This window comes from Thamnophis elegans, chromosome 1, assembly GCF_009769535.1.
Source record: "Thamnophis elegans isolate rThaEle1 chromosome 1, rThaEle1.pri, whole genome shotgun sequence".
NCBI lineage: Eukaryota > Metazoa > Chordata > Lepidosauria > Squamata > Colubridae > Thamnophis > Thamnophis elegans.
The window spans coordinates 54709391-54730171 of NC_045541.1; the positions used below are offsets into that span (position 1 = coordinate 54709391).

Below are 20781 nucleotides of genomic sequence, written 5' to 3' on the forward strand. Positions count from 1 at the left end.
CCTGAAAACGGCCTAAAAACAGCCAAAAAACAGGCATGCACACACTGGCCAGCTGGTCTCCGGATTTCTGATGCTCCGGTGTTCACACATGCATGTGCATTCCAGTTTGGGCACTCGGTGCTGAAAAGCTTCACCATCACTGATCTGTAGCATTTTGGGAGTACAAAGTAGACTTTCCAGTAGAACTGATCAGCAAAAGTTGAAGAACTACCTGTGTTCATGTGACATGAACTGACTAATGATAACTTTCTTACTCAAATTCTCTTCCTTCTCTTTCTGCTACACCTGTACCTAGTTACAAGGATATTAATCACCAGTACAGCCTATAGAATCCTTTTTTGTTGTTTCCCTAGCAGGTTCCTTCATTGGATGATTTTAGAAAGAAACTGAATGGTTCTTATTAAAGTGGGTTTGTTGCTACTTCTTCTTTTACTGAATAAATTTACAACTATTTTTACATTATGATATTAACAGGCTACTTTCATTACAATCACTGACTTCAATGTCATACTTGGGGAGAGGAGTGCTACAAGACTGGAACCAAAACAGGGTCATTAGGTACAAGTGTAAGCTATTAGCTAGCACAGAGGAATGCTGGCATCAGCAAAATGCAATTATTTCTTTAAGACCCGGTGAAAAAAAACAATCAAAATGTGGAGTAAGCATATTCAGCAGCTATGAATGCCATTTTGACAATAAGCGATGAGAGACTGGAGGGGCAGGAGTAGAATGCTCTCCTGGTCCCTTGCTGGAAAATATGGTTGTCTTAGTCTCCAAAACCTAGAGCAAGAGACTGTCATTAGAAAGCAAGGCTAAATTGCCACATTTTACTGCTGCTCTTACTTGTTCATCTAAAATACCAACCAATACTTCTGTGGTTTGCAGAAGTATTATTGGGTATACAGCCTGTCTTTGTCCAAAAGAAATGAGCCGGTTAGAAATGGAGATCTCCAAATTAGACCAATTTCCTTTTGGAAGAACAAATAAGCTTGAAAACTAAGTGTGCTGTGACTAGCTCAAATATAGTGGTGGGGGAGGGACCAGCTGTCAGAGGCATAGACCATAATTAGTGTATACTGTAACTTTAGTGCCTAACTAAATATAGCAAGTATAATTTAGTTTTATTTGGTTGGGGTTTACTACATGTACATGAAGAAATAGACAAGTATAGGAAGAAAATAAACTGAAGTACTCTAAAAAGTGTTTGTCTCATTGTGATTCTCTGATGCTAGGAAGCAAATACTATTGCTAATATCTTTTTCCAGAATCTGTCTGGTTTCAACATTTTACCTACAGTTCACCTATCCTTTAGCCCAGGGGTGTCAACTCACGGCTTCATGGCGGCATCATGAAACGTATCGGGACATTTTTCCCCTTCGCAAAACTGGGCATGGGCATGGCCAGTGCATAACGCATCCGGCCCATGGGCCGGGAGTTTGACAGCCCTGATTTAGCCCTTCCAGGTAGATGATGCCCAAAAAGGTACCACTGATAGCACCACACAGGTCAACCCCAAAGTCAGGATTCTAAACACCTTATGAATAGTCAGGCAGTGGTTGCTTACATTCATACTCATGCCTGGGTAAACACCGTTTGCAGTTGTTATTTTTTAGCAGCTGCCCCATGGTGGTTGAGACTAAGCTGACTGACGGCAATTCACGGGATTTATACTTGCTTTCGGTTATCTCCTAAAGTTTTAATTATATGCTTTCCTTGCTTACCTGTTTTCTAAGGCTGACTCAAGGGATTATCAAATCCCTTCAGATTCTTAGAATGTAGCTGCTTGAAGATGCTTGTGCTTGAGGTCCACACAACATGAAGGAACCTGTAACTTCAACAATAACTACTGAACTTTTGAAAGGGTGATTCTTGCTGCACTGTCTTGTTGATTTGCTAGGCATCTCATTAAGCTTCAAATGAGTGCGGATATTAGACATTTCCAGTATGCATTTCTAAGCAGATGTAATTACACTGAAGTCACTTTCAGTTGCCCTAGTACCAACCTTCATTTTGCTTCCCTACATGTATGAATCTTTTTGGACTGTAGGAGTTGAATTATAAATATCTGATATACCTCTTGGGAAAAAAATTGAGCATACTAAAAGTGATGTCAGAAGAAATGTTCGCTGGATTTTTGTAGTTGTTTGCCTAACTGAATTAAATTGAGGCTATATTGTGCCATGGAAAATAATCCTAATGCTGCACAAATAGTTATTGTTGTGCATGCAAGAATATGATGTGATATTCTCATGCTTCAGTGAGTGGTTTGCATTTAATCATTTGCATAGAGCAGGGGAGTCATAGATTTATATTTAAATTATCTGACCAAGCTGGAGTGAACAGGAACAAATGCATAGAAGTTTCACATGACTCTCCATATGAATAACAGGATGAATGATGACTTGGCATATAAAGTTTAAATTTATCCCCATATTCTCTGAAACAAGGAGAGTTAAAATTCCATGTGATGATTCCGCTCATCTGCATAAAGACCAGGTCAGCAATTGAAGCTAATGTTAACCATATGCAACCCATATTAAAATTTATCCAATTGGGTGTCCTTTGAATTTACTCAACTGAATTTTTATCGTCCCCTAGCAAGATGTGTAGGGATGGAGACAGGAGTTTGGAAAAGATAGTTATCTTGCTGTTATACTATTATTTCAGTTTTCATTTCTTTATCCCTCGCTGCTTTTTTTTCTGGTACCTTCTTGGCTGATTTCCATAAAATCTCAGACTGCATTATATGGATTGTGAGAATTGAAATACAATACATCTTGAAGGCATTAGCTAGGACAGCCAAAGCCAGATATTGGGTTATGGGTAACTGCTTTAGATCACTCTCCTTCTGTATCAACAGCCTTTCTTAACTAGGTTGTCTCTAGATGTCATGCAACCCTTAGAGCCTTTCCCCAATTGTGACTTTCACATATATTGGCTTCCCTTTCTTGCAATCTAATTTAGAAGGTTGGAGAAAGGTGAACTACCCATATGAAATGCCTTCATTTTAACACAACTTGTCTTGGGAACCAACTCAGGGAAGGATGCTTCCCAATTCATTCTAATCTTACTATATTTGTAGAAATTGGATGAGTGACAAATGTCTCCTCTTCTCCAGGGTAGAGCCTTCATATTTATCTAATGCACTTACATTTCTTGACCTGAAGAGAATTAGAATGACCCTGGTAATATCGTAAATTTTCTGACTAATAAATTGAATTAATATTACATTTTAGTATTCTAGTAAGAAAGGGTACCACCACGTTCTAATTTCTAAACAAAAAAAATATAAATTCCTTGTAATCTTTTTGCCAATATAAAAAGATTAAACTTGGTGCATTTTAGTTAAGAATAGTTGGTTCGGGCAGGGGCAATATGATATTGATCTGCCAAAAGGGGAACTGTTTCTTCACTCAGAGTTTGGGAATTTGGTTGAAAACATTCAAAGGTCTATGAGGCTGCTTAAGGATTAGCTTTTAGCAATCAATTAGCAAACTGCATAGTCAAAAAAGGTAATATTTAACCACTCAGAGAAGATCAGTGATAACGTGAAGGAAATTTGTGAAGCATTTAAAAAAAAGAGCTGTTGCTATTATAATCACATCCAATTATGTATTAATTAAAGGATGATTACAAAAATAATATTATTGTTCATAAATGTTACACTTATGAGAATGATTCAACCCTCAGGTGTTGTTACTGTGCGTAATTAATACAAGGTTCCTAATTTGTCTAACATGCTTTCTTTTTAACACTTTCTTCTGAATTTCCTGTTCAGAGATAGCTATAAAACAGTGTCATATGGAGGATGGTCAGATTTATATTTGTATTGCCACAGAACATTAGGACCAGAATATATATATATATATATATATATATATATATATATAATATATATATATATATATATATATATATATATATATATATATATATATATAATATAGATTATATAGTTTTAAATATAAGGAAAAGGTTTCTTGAAGGCACCCAATAGTGGAGTTTTGTGGGTTCTCCACTTTAGAGGTTTTCTAAAAAGATACTAAAGAGTTACTCTTAAGGATAATTATCTGGTTTTCTTGCACATCTTGAGAAGTTTGCACTAGAGTAATTCCAGCATTTGATGTCTAGTGGTTAAGGGAACTAGATTAAAACCAAGAGACTAGTAGTTCTAGTTCTACTTTAGGCATGAAAGCCAGCTGGGTGACTTTGGGCCAGTCACACTCTCTCTCAGCTCCCAATCCCATCTCACTGGGTTGATATTGTGAAAATAGGAAGAGGAAGGGATGTATTAGGTATCTTCTCTGCCTTGAATTATTTATAAAAATGATAAAGGCAAGATAAAAATATATGCTAGTACACCTGGATTTTTATTGATCTTCCATGCAGCTTGTTCAAACTTTGAATTTAATTTTAAGGTTATTTATGAGATGTAACAGTAACGGCTACTGTTTATAACTGAGTTGCTCCTTTAATATCTTGAGATCTGGATTTTCTGAGTTTGGAGTCTCTTTGTGTTTTTTATCCTATTATTGTACACTCCTTAAGATATTTTGGACTTGGGTGCAATGAAAACATGCACAGGAACACTTGTGTATCAGTGATGAGATTAAAAAAATTTTACTACTGGATCTGTGAGCATGGCTTGGTGGGCATGGTATGGCTTGGTGGGTGTGGCTTGGTGGGCATGCCTTGGTGGGTGTGGCAGGGGAAGGATATTGTAAAATCTCCATTCCCTCCTGATCAGCTGAGACTCGGGAGGCAGAGAATAGATGGGGGCGAGGCCAGTCAGAGGTGGTATTTACCAGTTCTCTGAACTACTCAAAATTTCTGCTACTGGTTCTCCAGAACTGACCAGAACCTGCTGAATACCACCTCTGATATGTAAACATATACATATATACTCGTGGACATATATGTATAAATGTTTATGTGTGAATACTTGAGATAGATGGCTGTACAAATTGTTTAGGCATGCACAGAAACAGAGAAAGAAAGGGGAGGGACAGGCTATCTAGAATTCTTCTCCTATGTGAAGAACTACTGGAGTGATAGAAAAGCTATTTCTGAAAAGCTATTGCTATTCAATAGATATGTGCCAAGAAAAAAGCAAGGCTTAAAAGCTTAGGAAGCTGCTGATTTGCTTAGTTCAAGCGCTCGTTTTTGCCTGCATAGTGTTTCTTGGTTTCTTTACATTTGATATAAATTTAAACAGGGACATTCACATAATCCTGGAGGTAATTTGGTGCCAGCCCTACAGATTAATACCAGCACATTAAATTGCACCAAAAAGCCAAAAAACAGGTGTAACACCTTCCTACTGGCAACTACCAGAGTCTACATAGTCTGTTGCAGTTTGAGCCTCCAAGTGGTATTAGTAGAATTGCTACCAGTTTTGTCCAATAATGGATAGAAGTGTAAGGTATTTGTTTATCTTTCTATTATCTATCAACAGGACATCAAGACTGTACAAGGCATCAAGACTGAATAAGACAACTGCTTTTGTATCTTTTGCACATACAAAGGAGGATGAGCAAATGTTTCTAAATGAACTTTCCAAATTACCCTTGACATGGAAACTCTGGTCCATTGATCATTTCATTGCAAAAAAAAAAAAGATGTAAAATACATATAGTGCCACGTAAAGATAAAGAAATGGCATGGAAGAAAAGAAACACAATTCTTACATGTTTTTCTTCAAACTGGTCTCCACCGAATGCTGCCACACAGGGTTTGATTCCTCCCGTTCCAAGAGCAATCAGAGAGAGGCCGTCATTGACAAAACCCTTCAAATAGGAGAAAGTTTCAACACCATAAAAAGACTTGGGAGAAGAGCAGGGGAAGTCTTGGGGGGCAGAGCTGCCATAACAGAGTCTTTTGAAGCATGTTTGTAAGGACTCTTAAGCAGCATGCTGTGACAAGCCCAAATCCTGCACTAGGAACCATGCAGGGAAGTTATCCTTTCCCATTTCTATCTAACGGACCAAAAAATAAGCAAAAATCAAGTTGGATCAGTAATGTCTTATAAGATGGATCAGTGATGTCTTATAAATCTTTAGTCTCAAAAACATGTCAGAAGAGAAGTTGAAATGAGATCACAATTTTGGTTGGATCTGTAGCTTATTGCCTTTTGTATCATAGCACTGAGCTACTCCACTCAGGTGTAAATTCTTGAAGCGTAGACTCAGTTTATGACTCATTATGATGGCATCACCAGCTAATGACAATAGGAGACATTTTTCTATTAAAAAGGGGAAATGACAGAATCTCCAGCGTTGTTGTATCTCCTCCCAGTGAGTAGGCTGCAAACTCTGCAGGAATAGACCATGATCTAACTACAATTTGACTTTTATGCTGCATTTGGCATTACGTACACTCCTCTCAAAGGTATGCAAAGGAATGGCTGGCTGTTGTAACTGTATCACCAATGAGGCCCAGTAGTATTGGTGGGGGTGGAGACAGGGGTTGTGAAAAAGATATCTGCTCTGGCAATGCTGATGGGGCAGTGAGTGCTAACAAATGCCCCCAGATATTGTGTACCAGTACCAATATGTATAGCATATTCAAGAGCAATATTCTAGATTCTCAACATTCTAGAAGAATGGTTATTGGGAATTTGAAAGTGAATCCAGGACTAAATCATCTGGAACTTCCTTCTCACTAGCAAATATGAAATGCAAATAAATTCCCAGCTCAATGCAGCAAAATCACACTTAATCATTCTGGAATAAGACTATGGAACACAATTGCTAAGAAATATGTGCTTTTCAATGAGTTTAAGGAAGCTGTATATTTTTTATTTCTTTACACAACCTTTTGAAAGCTGAAGTTATTAACTAGGTTAACTTATTAGGTGGGATTTGAATTCGTGTTATTGCTATATAATTTTTTTATCACTTATTTGTATCTTAAACTGCCCAATAATTGAAACTATCTGAATGGTGTAGACAATTAAAAATTATAAAATATATAACAATAATATCAAATAAATGTGATTAGAATTGATTGATTGATTCTTATGTTTCCTTGAATAAAGAATTAATCTGGGAAATAATACATCTGAGAAAACAAAAATTGCCAAGCTGTCTGTGCCATTTAAGGTTTTTTATTGCCTTATTGTTGCAATCTCTTGTTTTACTCAAAAAAACCCCACCTATTCCTCAATGCAAAGAACCTTTATAGAGGGGTGTGGCATGTTGATGAAGCTAAGATGGCAAGATCTGAGGTTGTTGAGATTTGGGTTGAAATAATTCCGTTCCCTTAGGACTATGAATTCTTTATGACTATAGCTTCATGTCTGCGGAAAACAAGTTCAATACATCAGAAATAACATTTTTCCGCAGGTTCTTTTAGCATTGTTAGGTAGAACTTTTTGATACCAGAGAATATTCTGCTTTGTGATTCCACACCTAGGTTACCTAGCATTCATTTTGAATATAGCCAATTCAAACATTTATGGAAAATACTTTTTATATTGTCTTGGGATTGTATATAAGTTCCAACAATAAGACGATCAGAATAGAGCTGGAAAGCACCTTGGAAATCTTCTAGACCAACTCCCTGCTCAAGCAGGAGATCCTTTACCATTTCAGACAGTGGCTGTCCAGTTCCTTCTTAAAATCCCTCCAGTGATTAAGCACCCACAACTTCTGGAGGAAAGCCGTTCCATTAATTGTTCCCACTGTCGGGAAATTCCTCCTTATTCCTATGTTGCTTCTCTCCTTGATCAGTTTCCATCCATTGTTTCTTGCCTTCTGGTGCTTTGGAAAATAAGTTGGTCCACTCCTCTTTGTGGCAGCCTCTCAAATACTGGAATACTGCTATCATGTCACCCATAGTCCTTATTTTCTAAATCCTGAACCGTTCTTCATGTTTTAGTCTTCTGGCTTTAATTATCTTAGATGCTTTCTTTGCACTTTTTTCAAAGTTCCAACATCTTTTTTGTGTAATGTATTTATAATAAATAATCAAAAGTTGGTCTGTGTAGCACTTTATGCCATATGCTCACCAGCCAGATCATGATCTCCATGATAAAATGTGCACTTCACATCACATAAAGAACATTTATTTCAATATAGCTTTCCATGTTTATGATTTTTCATCAATTGCAAGAACAAAAACTCCTTGCATTGATTTCTCCAACTCAAATAGTATTAAGCTACCTGTTGTGTCCAAGTACTTTGGACTTCAGTTTCTATCAATCTCAGCCAAAATGGCCAATGGCAAGAGATTAGGTGACTCTAGTCAAATATTTAGAGGCAACCTGATTAGTAGGGCAAGAATCAAAATATAACACAACTAATTTTGCAGCAACATTACAAAGCTGGATTTATAGAATCCTAAGGTGACTGCACAGACTCTTCATTTCTGAGAAATGAGCACACTTGAAAACACTGTGGTTCACTTTATATTTGTATGTGTTTGCTCTGCAACAGTAAACAAAATTACCCTTATCATGCAGAATGGCAATGGTCAAGGGTCCCTCAGTCATAGATAGAGACTAATCAGCAGCAGAGTGGTGAATTCCAAGCAGTGCTCTCACCATTGAAGCACATGAAGTCAAGTCTGGAAAAAACTTTGCATCCTAAGAATCAAGACTGTCAAATTTTCAAAAGGTAGGCACCTGCAGCTGTCAAGCCTATGATATCCAGACCTCACAGAGATAAAACCTATTATTCCCAGATAGCAAAAGGGTCTGACAGAGTCATACAATGCTCACAACAAGGTACATTTGAATGCGCCACTCATTAATACAAGTTAATTAATAGTAACATTATCAAAACACAGCAGGCCCATTTTCTCATTACTTACACATGAGCAATCTGGTTTCCCACACTTGGTATTGCCCCCACTGATTTGATCACATGCCCAATAACGTAAACAATGGAGAGATAAATGATTGTTCTGCAGAGGAAAAAGAAAAAGAAAAGTGGGTAAACATTATCAGCCAAAGGCAGGTGCATTTATAATCAGAAAGCCAAAAACATGTCTGTGGTTCCTGATAGGGAAGAGACAAGCATTTTTCTGCTGCTGGGATATCTACCAAAATTACAACCCTTTTTTCTCTGTTAGTCTTCTAAATGTTGGAGAAAAGAGCTATTGCTAACCAGAAGTGTGAGGTAAAGCACTACAGTTCCAGAGGTGGTATTCAGCTGGTTTCCAGGAGAACCAGTAGGGGACATTTGACCTGGTTCGCTGAACCAGTAATGACCTCTAGCTGCCCCTGGCCTTGCCCGCCCACTCGATGCTCGCTCCAACCCCCGCTCATCTCCCCAACCCCCACTCAATGCTCACCCCAACCACCCACTCAACACTCGCCCTGCCCATCCCAGCCCTATATATGTTGCCTTTGCCATGCGGCCCAGCTAATCACCTTGCCAGTTGCCTCCGCACCTCGGCCGCTATGCTAAGCTCACCAAAGGTAATCATGCCACCCGCTCACCCTTTGCCTTGGTTCAGGGCCCAGAGCCCAGGGACAATCATGAAGGGATAGGCCACAGTAGCTGCCTTTTCTGCCGGTTCTGTGATGTCGAGTTGGCCATGCCCACTCGGTCACTTAACCCCACCAAGCCACGCCTTCCAAGCCAAGCCCACAGAACCAATAGTAAAAAAAATTGAATCCCACCCCCGGGAACTTTTATGTATGGTTCCTCTTCAGATTGGCAGTTTCTCTTCCCTCATGATTAATCCTGAATTTTTGACAATTGTATAGCCTATAAGAAAGGGAAAATCTATATGCATAGACAGCATATTTTATTCTTACTTGTATTTTCCCAGCCAGGAGTCAGCAATGAAGGCACCAATGACTGGTGTGAAGTAACACAGACTTGAGAAAGCATGGTATACAGATGTAGAAGTTGTTTCATCCCAATGCAGGAAGTAGAGAAAATACAAAGTTAGGACAGCTGCAGGAAGAAACAAATAAGAAAAATACAAGATAATGGATATCACAAATATTTATTCAAATATTTATATAATTGAGCATCTTCTTGAAATGACTCCAGGAGACTAACAATGCATAAAAACACAATACAAAGTAAACATAAATGAATAACAGCACAAAAGGCCTACAGTAGCAACTAAGGACAATGGTCAATCAACAACAAAGTAAAATCTCATTGGCTTTGAACAACTGCTTGACCTCTAAGCCAGAAACACATCCAAATATTTAGACCTTTCTGAAAAGTTGGTCAGGTCAGAGTCAATCTAAAGGGTATAGGATTCCACATTATGGCAGAAATGGTCTATTATCTGGATCCTGCTAGATAACTTTCTTTGCCTGGAACTCAAAGCAAACTTCTCTGATTTAGTTGAACACACAGACAAAAATACCCTGGCCTTTTGACATGAAAGGCATGATAGGTGACAACTACCACCTTAATTTGCACTTTAAATCACACTGGAAGTTAATACATCTCATGGAACAGAGATGCAACAGGGCATCCTGATGCCAATGAATTCTGGACCAGTTGTAGCTTCTGTATGTTCTTCAAGGAGAGCTCCCACATGGAACATATTGCAGTAGTCTTCTTGAGAGGCAATTCAACTATGAGTGACCATGAGCAGTACATCTTGGTCCAAGAAAGGGCACAACTGCATACAACAAAAGTTGTACAAAAGCACTCTTGATCATGATTACTACCTGTTCCTCAAATAGGTGCTGTAAATCTGGGAGGAATCCCATACAATCTTAAGCCTGGAGAACTCCACCACCTATCTAGTCACATTCAAGGAGTTCAGACAGGGATATTGCAATTTAACAAAGAAACTAGTACAGTAGTAAGAGTCCCAAGGGTTCCTGAGAGCTCAACTTTATAAACAAGGTCTCACATTCAGTTTTCTGAAGCAGTGCTTCTGAATGTCATCAGAGTATCCTGGTTGAGCATAGCTTCCCCACCATCTCTGCCCTGGGCTCTTAACTGATACCACGCATAAAACACACATAGGGATATTTCAGAGAGTGGATTTCTCCTTTCTATGTCCATCCAGGCCTCCAAAATGTATGATAGTATTTAGGTCCAGTTTACAATACTATAGCAGGTTGTTGCTAGTATTGTGTCCACACTTTCAGGTACACTACATCAGCAAACAGATTCTACAGGAAACAGTAGAAATCTACTTTATTGATATAGTAGTAAAATCTCAAAAATCTGACCTAACTGTTCCTCCATTTGTCTTACATCAAAAAGAGTTAAATCGGACTCCATTCAAGTTTGTTTCTGACATGTTCTTTCTTTTCTGCACTTAAGTCATGTTTTGCTAACTGCCACAGGTTTTCTCCAGGGTTATGTCTATGATTCTCTATCTATTGCCACTCGGTAATACCTTTGTGCCTTTAACAGTAACAGAAGAAACAAAGTTTATCAGTGTCAGAAAAATAGAGTGATGAACAAAGTGCCCCTTCTGAATGTTGGCCATCATCCCAAAGATAACATCATAGAGCCTGCCACAGGAGAAAAGTTGGGGAAATTAGTTATTAAGACAGCTTTCTCAGTCCAGGCATCCTTCCAGATGTGTGATGGGTCAGCCGGTTTGGACTCTCTGGACAACCATTAGATGAGAGCAAACAGATATAGAAAATTCTAATGCCTTTTAACCATCTGGTAATCTTCTGCATTTTTGCAATCTAGATCTGGTAGCACTAGATAAGGGGATTTTCATGCCCAGAATTCTGAGCAATAATATGATGGCTGAAGACTTCTGGGAACTGAATACCCAACATCTGGAAAAGGTCATGGTTGAGAAAGTCTGGCTAGGCCAACAGTTTTTTCCTCAGACCTCAGTTCTGTTTCCATCTTCTGCAGGGCATTCTTTAAAACAACCTTTATTTTGCCGCCAACATTCTATATTTATGATCCTTCTGTCTATTACATTAGCATTTACATTTAGCACAGACCATTAAGATTTATAAATCTGACTGAGATCTTGGGTGAGAAATCAAGCAAAACATTCTCCCCCACCCTCCATTTCCAACCATTAATTGCTCCCTGCTTTTCTTCCATCTAAATAAATGGAAAAAGCATCTGAGCAAAGGCTGTAAAAACCTACCTTTCATTCCATAGTAGGAGAAACGCTCACAAAATTCATTCACTACAATGAAAGCGATGCTGAGAGGATAGTGGGTGCCACATATTCCCTAAAGAAGCCAAGCAGAAAGAGGTTGGGTTATGTACTATATATGTGTGTCACTTCATCATTTGCACAGTTGGTACAACGGTGCTCATAGAAAGCAGGTTTTGAAACCAAAACATCTATTTGTACAACAAAATGAAAAAAGACAAGTATGCCTGTGAACAAATAGTTCAAGAAAACACTTAAAATGTCAGTAAACTCATGCTTCAAAGAGTGAAATTCAGCACATTAAGTCAATGTCAAATAGAATTTAAGAAGCTTGAAAATATTATACAAATATTACATATGTTCGTCTGTGTATGTATGTAAGCATATAAATACACGCACACATATACAGTATGCAGTTGTGGGTTCCAGATCCCGTCGCAACCTGTATGCTGCAACGAGGCCGGGAGGTCACCACCTGCGTGCGCGCTGCGCACGCATGCACACCACCGACTTGCGACACTCCAGCTGCCTGGTGGAGTGTTGCACAGGTGCCGTAGGCTGCATGCGCATGCGCAAATGCCCCAGTCAGCTCAAACAGAGATAAGGAGAGCGGGCGGGTGGGCTGGAATGTTGCCTGCAGCTCCCAGCAGGCACCGGTACCCGTACCAGGGTGTACCAGCCGGAACCCACCACTGACAGTAGGTATATAAACAGTATCAAATAGAATTTTAAAAGTAAATAGAAAAAGCAAATATATAAAGGCAAAACATAATTGTTTTCTCATCCAAAGCTATAGATAAAAAAGTTTTTTGTGACTTGGATGAGCTTAGTGAATGTCCACAGGTTTCTATAAAATTTCTATGATTAATCGAGGTTTTTGGTGTAATCAAGAAACAAATCCCCTCAGGGGTGTTATTTTTCTTCCTCCAGCATGTGCAGAGTAATTGTGTCAGCAGAGAAAATATGGGAAACAGGAATCTAACAATTTCAGTGTCAGGAGGATCCGAGCATCAAACACCAAAGGCTAACCGCATGCTTAAGTACATAATGGCCATATTATTGCTTTCACAGTCCAGCCTTCATTTTGCCCTCACATTTGTGAGGCTTCACTGCACTATAAGAAAACAAAGCAGCCTGACACTTTCCCTAGTGCACTTCCACAACATTTTTGCAGTGCCACCCCGTGACATGCAGGAGCAACAGAATCTGCAAAGAGAGAAAAACCCATTTGACAGTGAGAAATTCTCAGTCTTCCAGTGCCAAGAAGAGATGAGACTGCCACGAAGGGGTTATTTAAAGGGGAGTCAGATATACATTTACAATTTGTCAACAAAAAACCCCCTGAAGAAACACGATAGGCCTCTTAGAGTAACTCAAGGACACTTCTCTGAAGGAACAGGGACATGGGTGAGTTGAGGAAGGTGACTCATAGCATCAAAAGTCTGTTTCAACCTAAATGGATTTGATTGTACATAGAGAATGCCAAATATACAATGCACATGCCAATCTGACTCTTTCTGTGCATTCAGGAAACCTGGTTGGCAAGTGAGGGAGGATTAGAGATCTTGAGCATATATGAAAGGACACCTACATATGTCGATACAAGCTCTCCATTAGGGATTGATGAACCTGTCCATTTCAAGTTTCTTTGTTTCATTTCTCATCTTAGCTTCTTTTACTCCATTTCCTCACCAGCTTACAAACATATTAATGTATACACAAACAGACAAACAGACAGACAGACAGACACTCTCTCACACACACACATGCACGCGCACACACACCGCACACATGGCCATGTGTATTATGCATTTCTCATACATGCCATTTATATACAAATTTTTCCAATATAAATATTTGAGGAAATAATTTCAAACCAGATAGTGTACTATATATTCTGTTCAGTAACGTATACACATTTTTCCAAGTTTTATGGCTGGAGTATTGTATTGCATATCCTATCAAAATATAATTGAGTTTTGCTTCATAGGTTAATTTGGGAGATGTGAATTGTGTAAGTCTTCAGTGAAATGGAAATGAAAGATATTTCCTACCCACTCCTGTTTTCCATATCAGTTGCATACACGTCAAATTATGAAGATTCAGAGGCTGGAATTTGCTGCTACAAAGTTATTCTCTTCCACACATTCATTAGAGCATCTATAAAGACTATTTGTATTATAGGTTGCGTACTATTATGCTATCAAAACTGAATGATATTGGATGAATGCAATGTTAAGATTGTTTCATATCATAGCTAGCTGCTGAACCCTAACTCCCATTTGGCATCCTATTTGGGCTCATTTCATCTTTTTAAAAATCGACTGAATAATAATATTATTTCAACCTGAAAATCTGTATAGTTTTGCTTACATACAGTACATTAACATAGAAAACAGCATATCCTTTATAGTCACTGGATAAATTTTACTATGGGTTTTAATACTTTGCCATCAATAAAATTAGAAGGGAGATATAAAAACATCCCAGGTTAAAACTAGCAACTGGGTAACACTGAGATAGTCATACATGTGTTATTGTGTTATGTTTTCTATAGTAATTAATGGTCCCAATGCTGCCATACTGTCAGATGTAGACAAAGTATTGTTCTATTTGATAGGTAAGATTTTCCTTTATAGCCAAGTTCTGAATTATTGCTAACATCATACCTTTAGTTCCTCAAGCCCTGTTCCTCCCCCAAATATGCAGATGCTTCTCAAGCATCATGGAAAAGCTTGATTTGTTTAATATTTATTTCCTGTTTTTGTATCTTTATTCAATTTCTGTTTTACATATATATCCTTTTTGACATGTCCATCCATTTTAGCTTTAGCTTACAAAATGTATTAACTATACAGTAATGCGTGAAGCATGAAGTTCAGAATGACAGTGGGATTTAGAAGCATGAAAAATAGAACTGAAAATAAAAACTGGACGGACAAGCTGAATGGATTTCTCCTAATCAAACAAAGCATTCATACCTCAGATGAGGAAACCGCTCCATAAAGCAATTACATTTCAAAGTCCAATTACAAATTCTTCGTGTAAAGAAAATAATGAGTTGGTAAAGAAGCTGTAGGAAGGGTCCTTTTATATATCCTTTGGCATTGCTTTCTCTTAGCTCTGATTACAGATTAAATACAGGACTGAGAAGACAGACTTGTAATAACAGGAAAAAAATCCTAATAATCCAGAATATTGCTATACTCTTGATTGAAAATTATTCTTGCTTTATTAATTTGCAAAAGGCATTCTTATGATTCTGGTACAGAATTGCTCTCTGATTTTGCTTGCAACGCTGGAAGATTGCAGTGTCTTGGCTTGCTTGCCCATTTTTATTTCCACTAGTTCCTCTGGCATACCTGTTTTATGGAATAATCACATTTGGCAGAGGTTTCAAATACAACATTGAAGTAAAAATTGCAGTACAATTTTTTTGAGCATTTCATAACTGATAAGAAACCTCACAAGCCATTCAACCATTACATATATTTGACTTTATTCACAAATATTATTACATGCATGTATGGATGTGCATTGTAGTCTCATTCATAAAGAGAATTAGAGGGGGAAACTTTAATGTGAGAAAATAGCAGTTAAATATTGTTTCAATAATGCAATTATTCTTAGTTTATGGTGTCTTTCAATAGACCATGGATATTGGTCTTAGGAAAAGCAGTACAAACACTTGATTATCTATTCTTTGAGATAATTCCAGCATTGATCCACATATTCACACCAATAGCTGATTTAATGCTTTCCTCCATTAATCCATAAAGATGCAACTAACAAACTATGTGGAATGAAAAAGCTTGATCTAATCAAGCTTTAAATTAAGGGTTTTTAAAAATATTCATTTGTAGGTACAATGAGTAGCTAAAGCTACTCATTTATTACACAAAACTGGGCAGCACTCAATTTCTTCTGTGAAGCACACATTTAGGAGTTATTTGCATTTTCCCAGAACAATTAAAACTCCTTGGCATGAGAATGCTTCTTTGCCTACCAGGTTTTTTCCCCTTTAAAATATTACAGTTTTTAAATATTATTAATGTTTTTAATTGAGAGGCAGAATGGTTCCCTGCTATACTACTTCAGGCTATAAACTTTCACTGAGAACTGCATCCCATTTTAATTAAGACTGAAATCAGCCAGCTTATTCCTTCTCTATCTGAAACAATGCCCTATCTCTTCTCAACCTTTTTGCTTTTTACAAATCTATTTAACATTTATTTTATTTGTTTCTTTAAAGGTTATAGCTATTCCCTTCTCTATTGTTTGAAAAGGAAATCTCCTTTACATAGTTATTTCTTTTACTGGGGAATCATCATTCCATAACCGCAACTCTGTTCCCTTTCTCCTTCTTGCAGCTATGTATAAATTAGTCTTCCCCCGCTTCATATCCTCCAAAGGTATTGGGGTACAGGTTAGAAGAAGCTTCCATAAATTGCTCCTTCACTATCTGAAGGCACAATATCAAATTATTGGTGCTGGATCAAGACTAATACAAATATACCTTAAGGCTAAAGCTATTCATTTTTTCATAATCAGGATTTAGAAAGGTCTGAAAATTCAACCTCAAAAAACAAACACCATTAATGACAGCAGCAAAAATATGAACGTAGCACTAACTTAAAATGCCTCTGTGGTGCAGCTGTCTGGGGTTGGATTTTCCACTGTGGAATATAATGACTTAGGATCTCATCAACTTTCCCCTCTAGAGCTCTTTCATACTTCAAAAAAAATTAGAATTCTTGGAATGTATTTCCCATCTGAAAATGTCTAGAATGCAAATTTCTAAAGTGCAATTTTTTGGCAGTAGAGCGATTATTCCAAAGAAGTCCCCAATTCTATTTCCCCACCTTCACTTTTTTTTACATTAAAAAAAAGATTTCTTTTTAATAGATTAATCAAGGAAACATTCATCCTTAATTTTAATGCTAATATCAATTCTAGTTAATTCTGAGTCCAGGACACCGCAGTGACAAAATAGCAGACATTTTCCTGAAGTTAAAAGAAATAATGAAAACAAAGCCCACCAGATACATACCGAAGATATTTTCTCAGGAGGGCTAATGCTTTTTGGAGGATCAGATCCTGCAGAAACAGAAGGAATAAAGCCTTCTTAGGGTCTCCTTTCTCAGAGAGGTCCATCCTGCTATTGTTTTCTTTTTAAAAAAAAATATGTCTCATATAACTCCTTGCTGTCATGGTGAGTTGGCTGGGAAGACATCCAACTATGAGGTTTGGAGTTTAGTCAGTTTTATGTTAACCCTGATTGGCACCTTTCGGTCATGCTGAGGCAGGCAGATGATCTTACTTTGAATGACGAGGAGCAAAATTAATTTGAATGGAGGCAAGCGGTCCTTAAATCAGCAAAATCACCAGGGCTCTCTCCCCCCCCCCAACCCCTCTGAGCAACATTTGTGCAATTTTTGTATCACTATAAACATACTTCAAGTGATCTCGTATGCTCAGGTCATGTCAATCAAACTGCATCCTCCATGATAATTTGCAACGCACAAGTTATAATTAGATGTGGGAACATGTTATCTTTAGGCCGTCTTTTTGCTAATGGTAGGCTTAGCTGCTAGGGAGCAAAGACTTTCTCTGTCTATTTAAAAGGAGCTGGCTGAACCAAACCACACCACTACCTAAAAAAAAAAATCATTAGATCTCTGAGCAAAGATGCATTGTGAAGTTTTTTTTTCCTGTTCTATGTCCACATCTCCAGATCTCACCAACTCTGTCCAATATTTACAATATAAAATACAAAGAGCTTCTTGTATTCTTCTCTAATCTCTTTTAATTATAGCTTCTTCTCATTAAAAGCACCTATGCTGCAACTAGAGTAGAAAATGACTCTCTTCAAGAGCCCTTGCAGAGATAAATTGTTGTCACTCTCTTTATGTTTTGTGGGTGCTTCTGAAAGACAGTGCAGCTGTGCTGCATGGGGAAGGAAATATATTCCACCTAAAGGTATTATTCTCAATAGGCTATAATCTGAGTAAAGAAAACCTGGCTACAGTATTTCAGAGAAAATTCCGGAAGCTGGTCAGTCCTCCATTCCTTTCAACATAGGATATCCTTGTCTATGCTTTCATGCAGCTTTGATGATCACCTCGTCTTTCATTTTTGCTTGCCCTGAAAAAAATAATTGTTGATTGATTCACCTTTCCTCATCATTATTATCATGACCAACAAGGGGAAAAGATAGAAAACAAACAAACAGGAAGGAGCATGGGAGAGACAGAAGCCCTAAATCCTTCAGTTCCTCGTGTTTTTAATAAAACAATTCCGGTCACAGAACATGGGGGATAAATTTCCATGGGTCAATAAGCTGTTATTAATAGCTTATTGGGGGAGGTATTTGAGGAGCTGTCTCACTCCGATGGGACTAGCCTGTCCCACTGGCTCCAGCAGAAATGGCCTATTTCGTATGCCATCTGACAAAGAATTTCTGCTGGTGGGATTCTAGAGCAAAGCCTTTTCTGCTATGGCCTTCACCCCCACACTCTGGGAATATACTCTCATTGGTGAGATCTGCTCTCACACTCCGGGCCTTCCAGAACAGCCTGGGAAACAGCTTGTCCCTGATGGAAAACTGCTATGTTAGGGGTGTCTAACAAGATACAGAAGATCCTCATCCCATGCTTGCATATCAACTTGGGTAATAGCTTTTTCTATTTAATTCTTCAAATTTTCATTTTCATGTACTACTTTTAACTCTTTATGATATTGTAAACTGCCTGGAGTCACTGTATCAGTGAGATGGGGTACATTAAAATAAAAATAAATAAATAAATAAATAAATTAAATAAATAAATAATAAATAAATAAATACATACATACATACATACATACATACATAAATAAATACATAATAAATAGCTAGCAATGCCTACTTGATTAGCCTCTTGGAAAAGAATATCATACCACTAAAGCTAGTGTTAAATCATTGACTATACTAGAACATTAGTGTAGGCATTTCTAGTTAAAAAATTGCATTCTTGACCCTATCACTGCCAGAGGTGCCACAGGTTGTGTATTGCAATGCAGAAATGCAAGGAATTGGTGGGTTATTTTAGTGTTAAATTTAACATATGGCTTCAGAATGGCCTTATATTTTGATTCCAGTTCATATCTGCAAATCTCTTTATGGAGTTATGACTATTTTCAGGGGGGGGGGGATGAATGAAGTATGTTTTGAATTATCTAAAACAGTCCTTCTCAACTCAACATTCTATCTATCTATCTATCTATCTATCTATCTATCATCTATCTATCATCTATCTCATCTATCATCTATCATCTATCATCTATCATCTATCATCTATCATCTATCATCTATCTATCATCTAGCATCTATCATCTATCATCTATCTATCTCCATATATATATGGATATATACATATATGGATATATAATATATATATATATCTATATATATATATATATATATTATATATATATATATATATATAGTGTGTGTGTGTGTGTGTATGTATGTTTCTGTAGATTTTCACCAGGTGTAGGTATGCTGGTCTTGTTGTATTCGGGTCTTTTCCCATGTAAGATTGAGATTGTCTTGGCTGATGAATTTACAATTAATATGGGACCCAAACTCGGGATTTTTGATTTAAAAATACTATTCCAGGATTTCTCCCAAGAGTTTTCTTCAACAAACTAAATGCAGCATTCTTAACATTTGGGCCTAGAAACCCTTGCTGTGGTTCTAGAAATTTGTCTGGGGCAGAACTATTGAAAGATTACAGGAAGCATTGAATAACGGATGAGTATACTAATGCTGATATCCTGAAAACTTCCATATATCATTTGTTTTTATCCCTGTCTTTGAAAGCAGATTGGGCATGGCCAGAATTCTCTTCCTTTCTACCAACACAGAAGTCCTCCCAAAAAAGGAACAAACATCACTGCCCTATCTTGTGCAATAGCCCATCTTTTTAGCAACAGAAATTCCCTCATAGAAGTTTCTATTCTATATTCAAGGAAATCAAACTAAAGTCATGTCTACAAAAGTGGCATAAATTGCCCTGGCATTGCGTTTGTCATGCTGATGAAAGCAGCAACCTCCTGCACACACTGCTGATTAGGCAGGCATCAAGTGAGCGGGCAAAGTAATGATAGACAATTGTAGCAATATGTACATCATATAACCTTTCTATTTATCCCACTCAGGCAGTTATGAAATGTCAAGCTTGTCTACTACGTGCTCAGGTAGCATGTAGGATGAGTTCAAGATTTGTTTTGGTGGTACTCATGTCCCAAGATTATTAGAGTTATATTTGTGTAGTTATTAAAATTACATCCTTGAGCGCTAGAAAGGAAATTTCAGAAATTTAGATCTTCTCCAACTCCATTCCACAATAATGACAGATTTTTGCTCAGGCTTTTGACCAATGCCAAGCTTTAATACACTTTAATATAAGTGGAGATACACTTCTGATCTATTTATGTGGAGGATTCGGGCTGCACATGCTGGGGTTGGTTCAGGTGAGCTTCTTGATTGGCATTTCGGTACCATTGCTTAAATAGATTTTGAGATATTGTCTTCCATCCACCTCACAAACTATCAGTAGGCCATATGAATTGGCATGCATCTGCCCTGGCAGCATCTCTGACCTATATCAGTCAATAAAAGGCACTAATGATTCAATTTTACACAAAGAAGAGACGAGATGAACCAGCATAATACAGACC

The 20781-nt window shown here is 37.6% G+C and overlaps 1 protein-coding gene across 1 annotated transcript in view; it reads right to left on the reverse strand.

Moving 5' to 3' along the window:
* SLC15A2 (solute carrier family 15 member 2) overlaps nucleotides 1-20781 on the reverse strand; it is a 124299-nt gene that overhangs the window by 82789 nt on the left and 20729 nt on the right. The window contains 5 exon segments of the mRNA XM_032216114.1: nucleotides 5688-5773; nucleotides 5776-5786; nucleotides 8812-8904; nucleotides 9764-9905; nucleotides 12049-12136. Of these exon segments, the coding sequence (XP_032072005.1) occupies nucleotides 5688-5773; nucleotides 5776-5786; nucleotides 8812-8904; nucleotides 9764-9905; nucleotides 12049-12136 (420 nt within the window).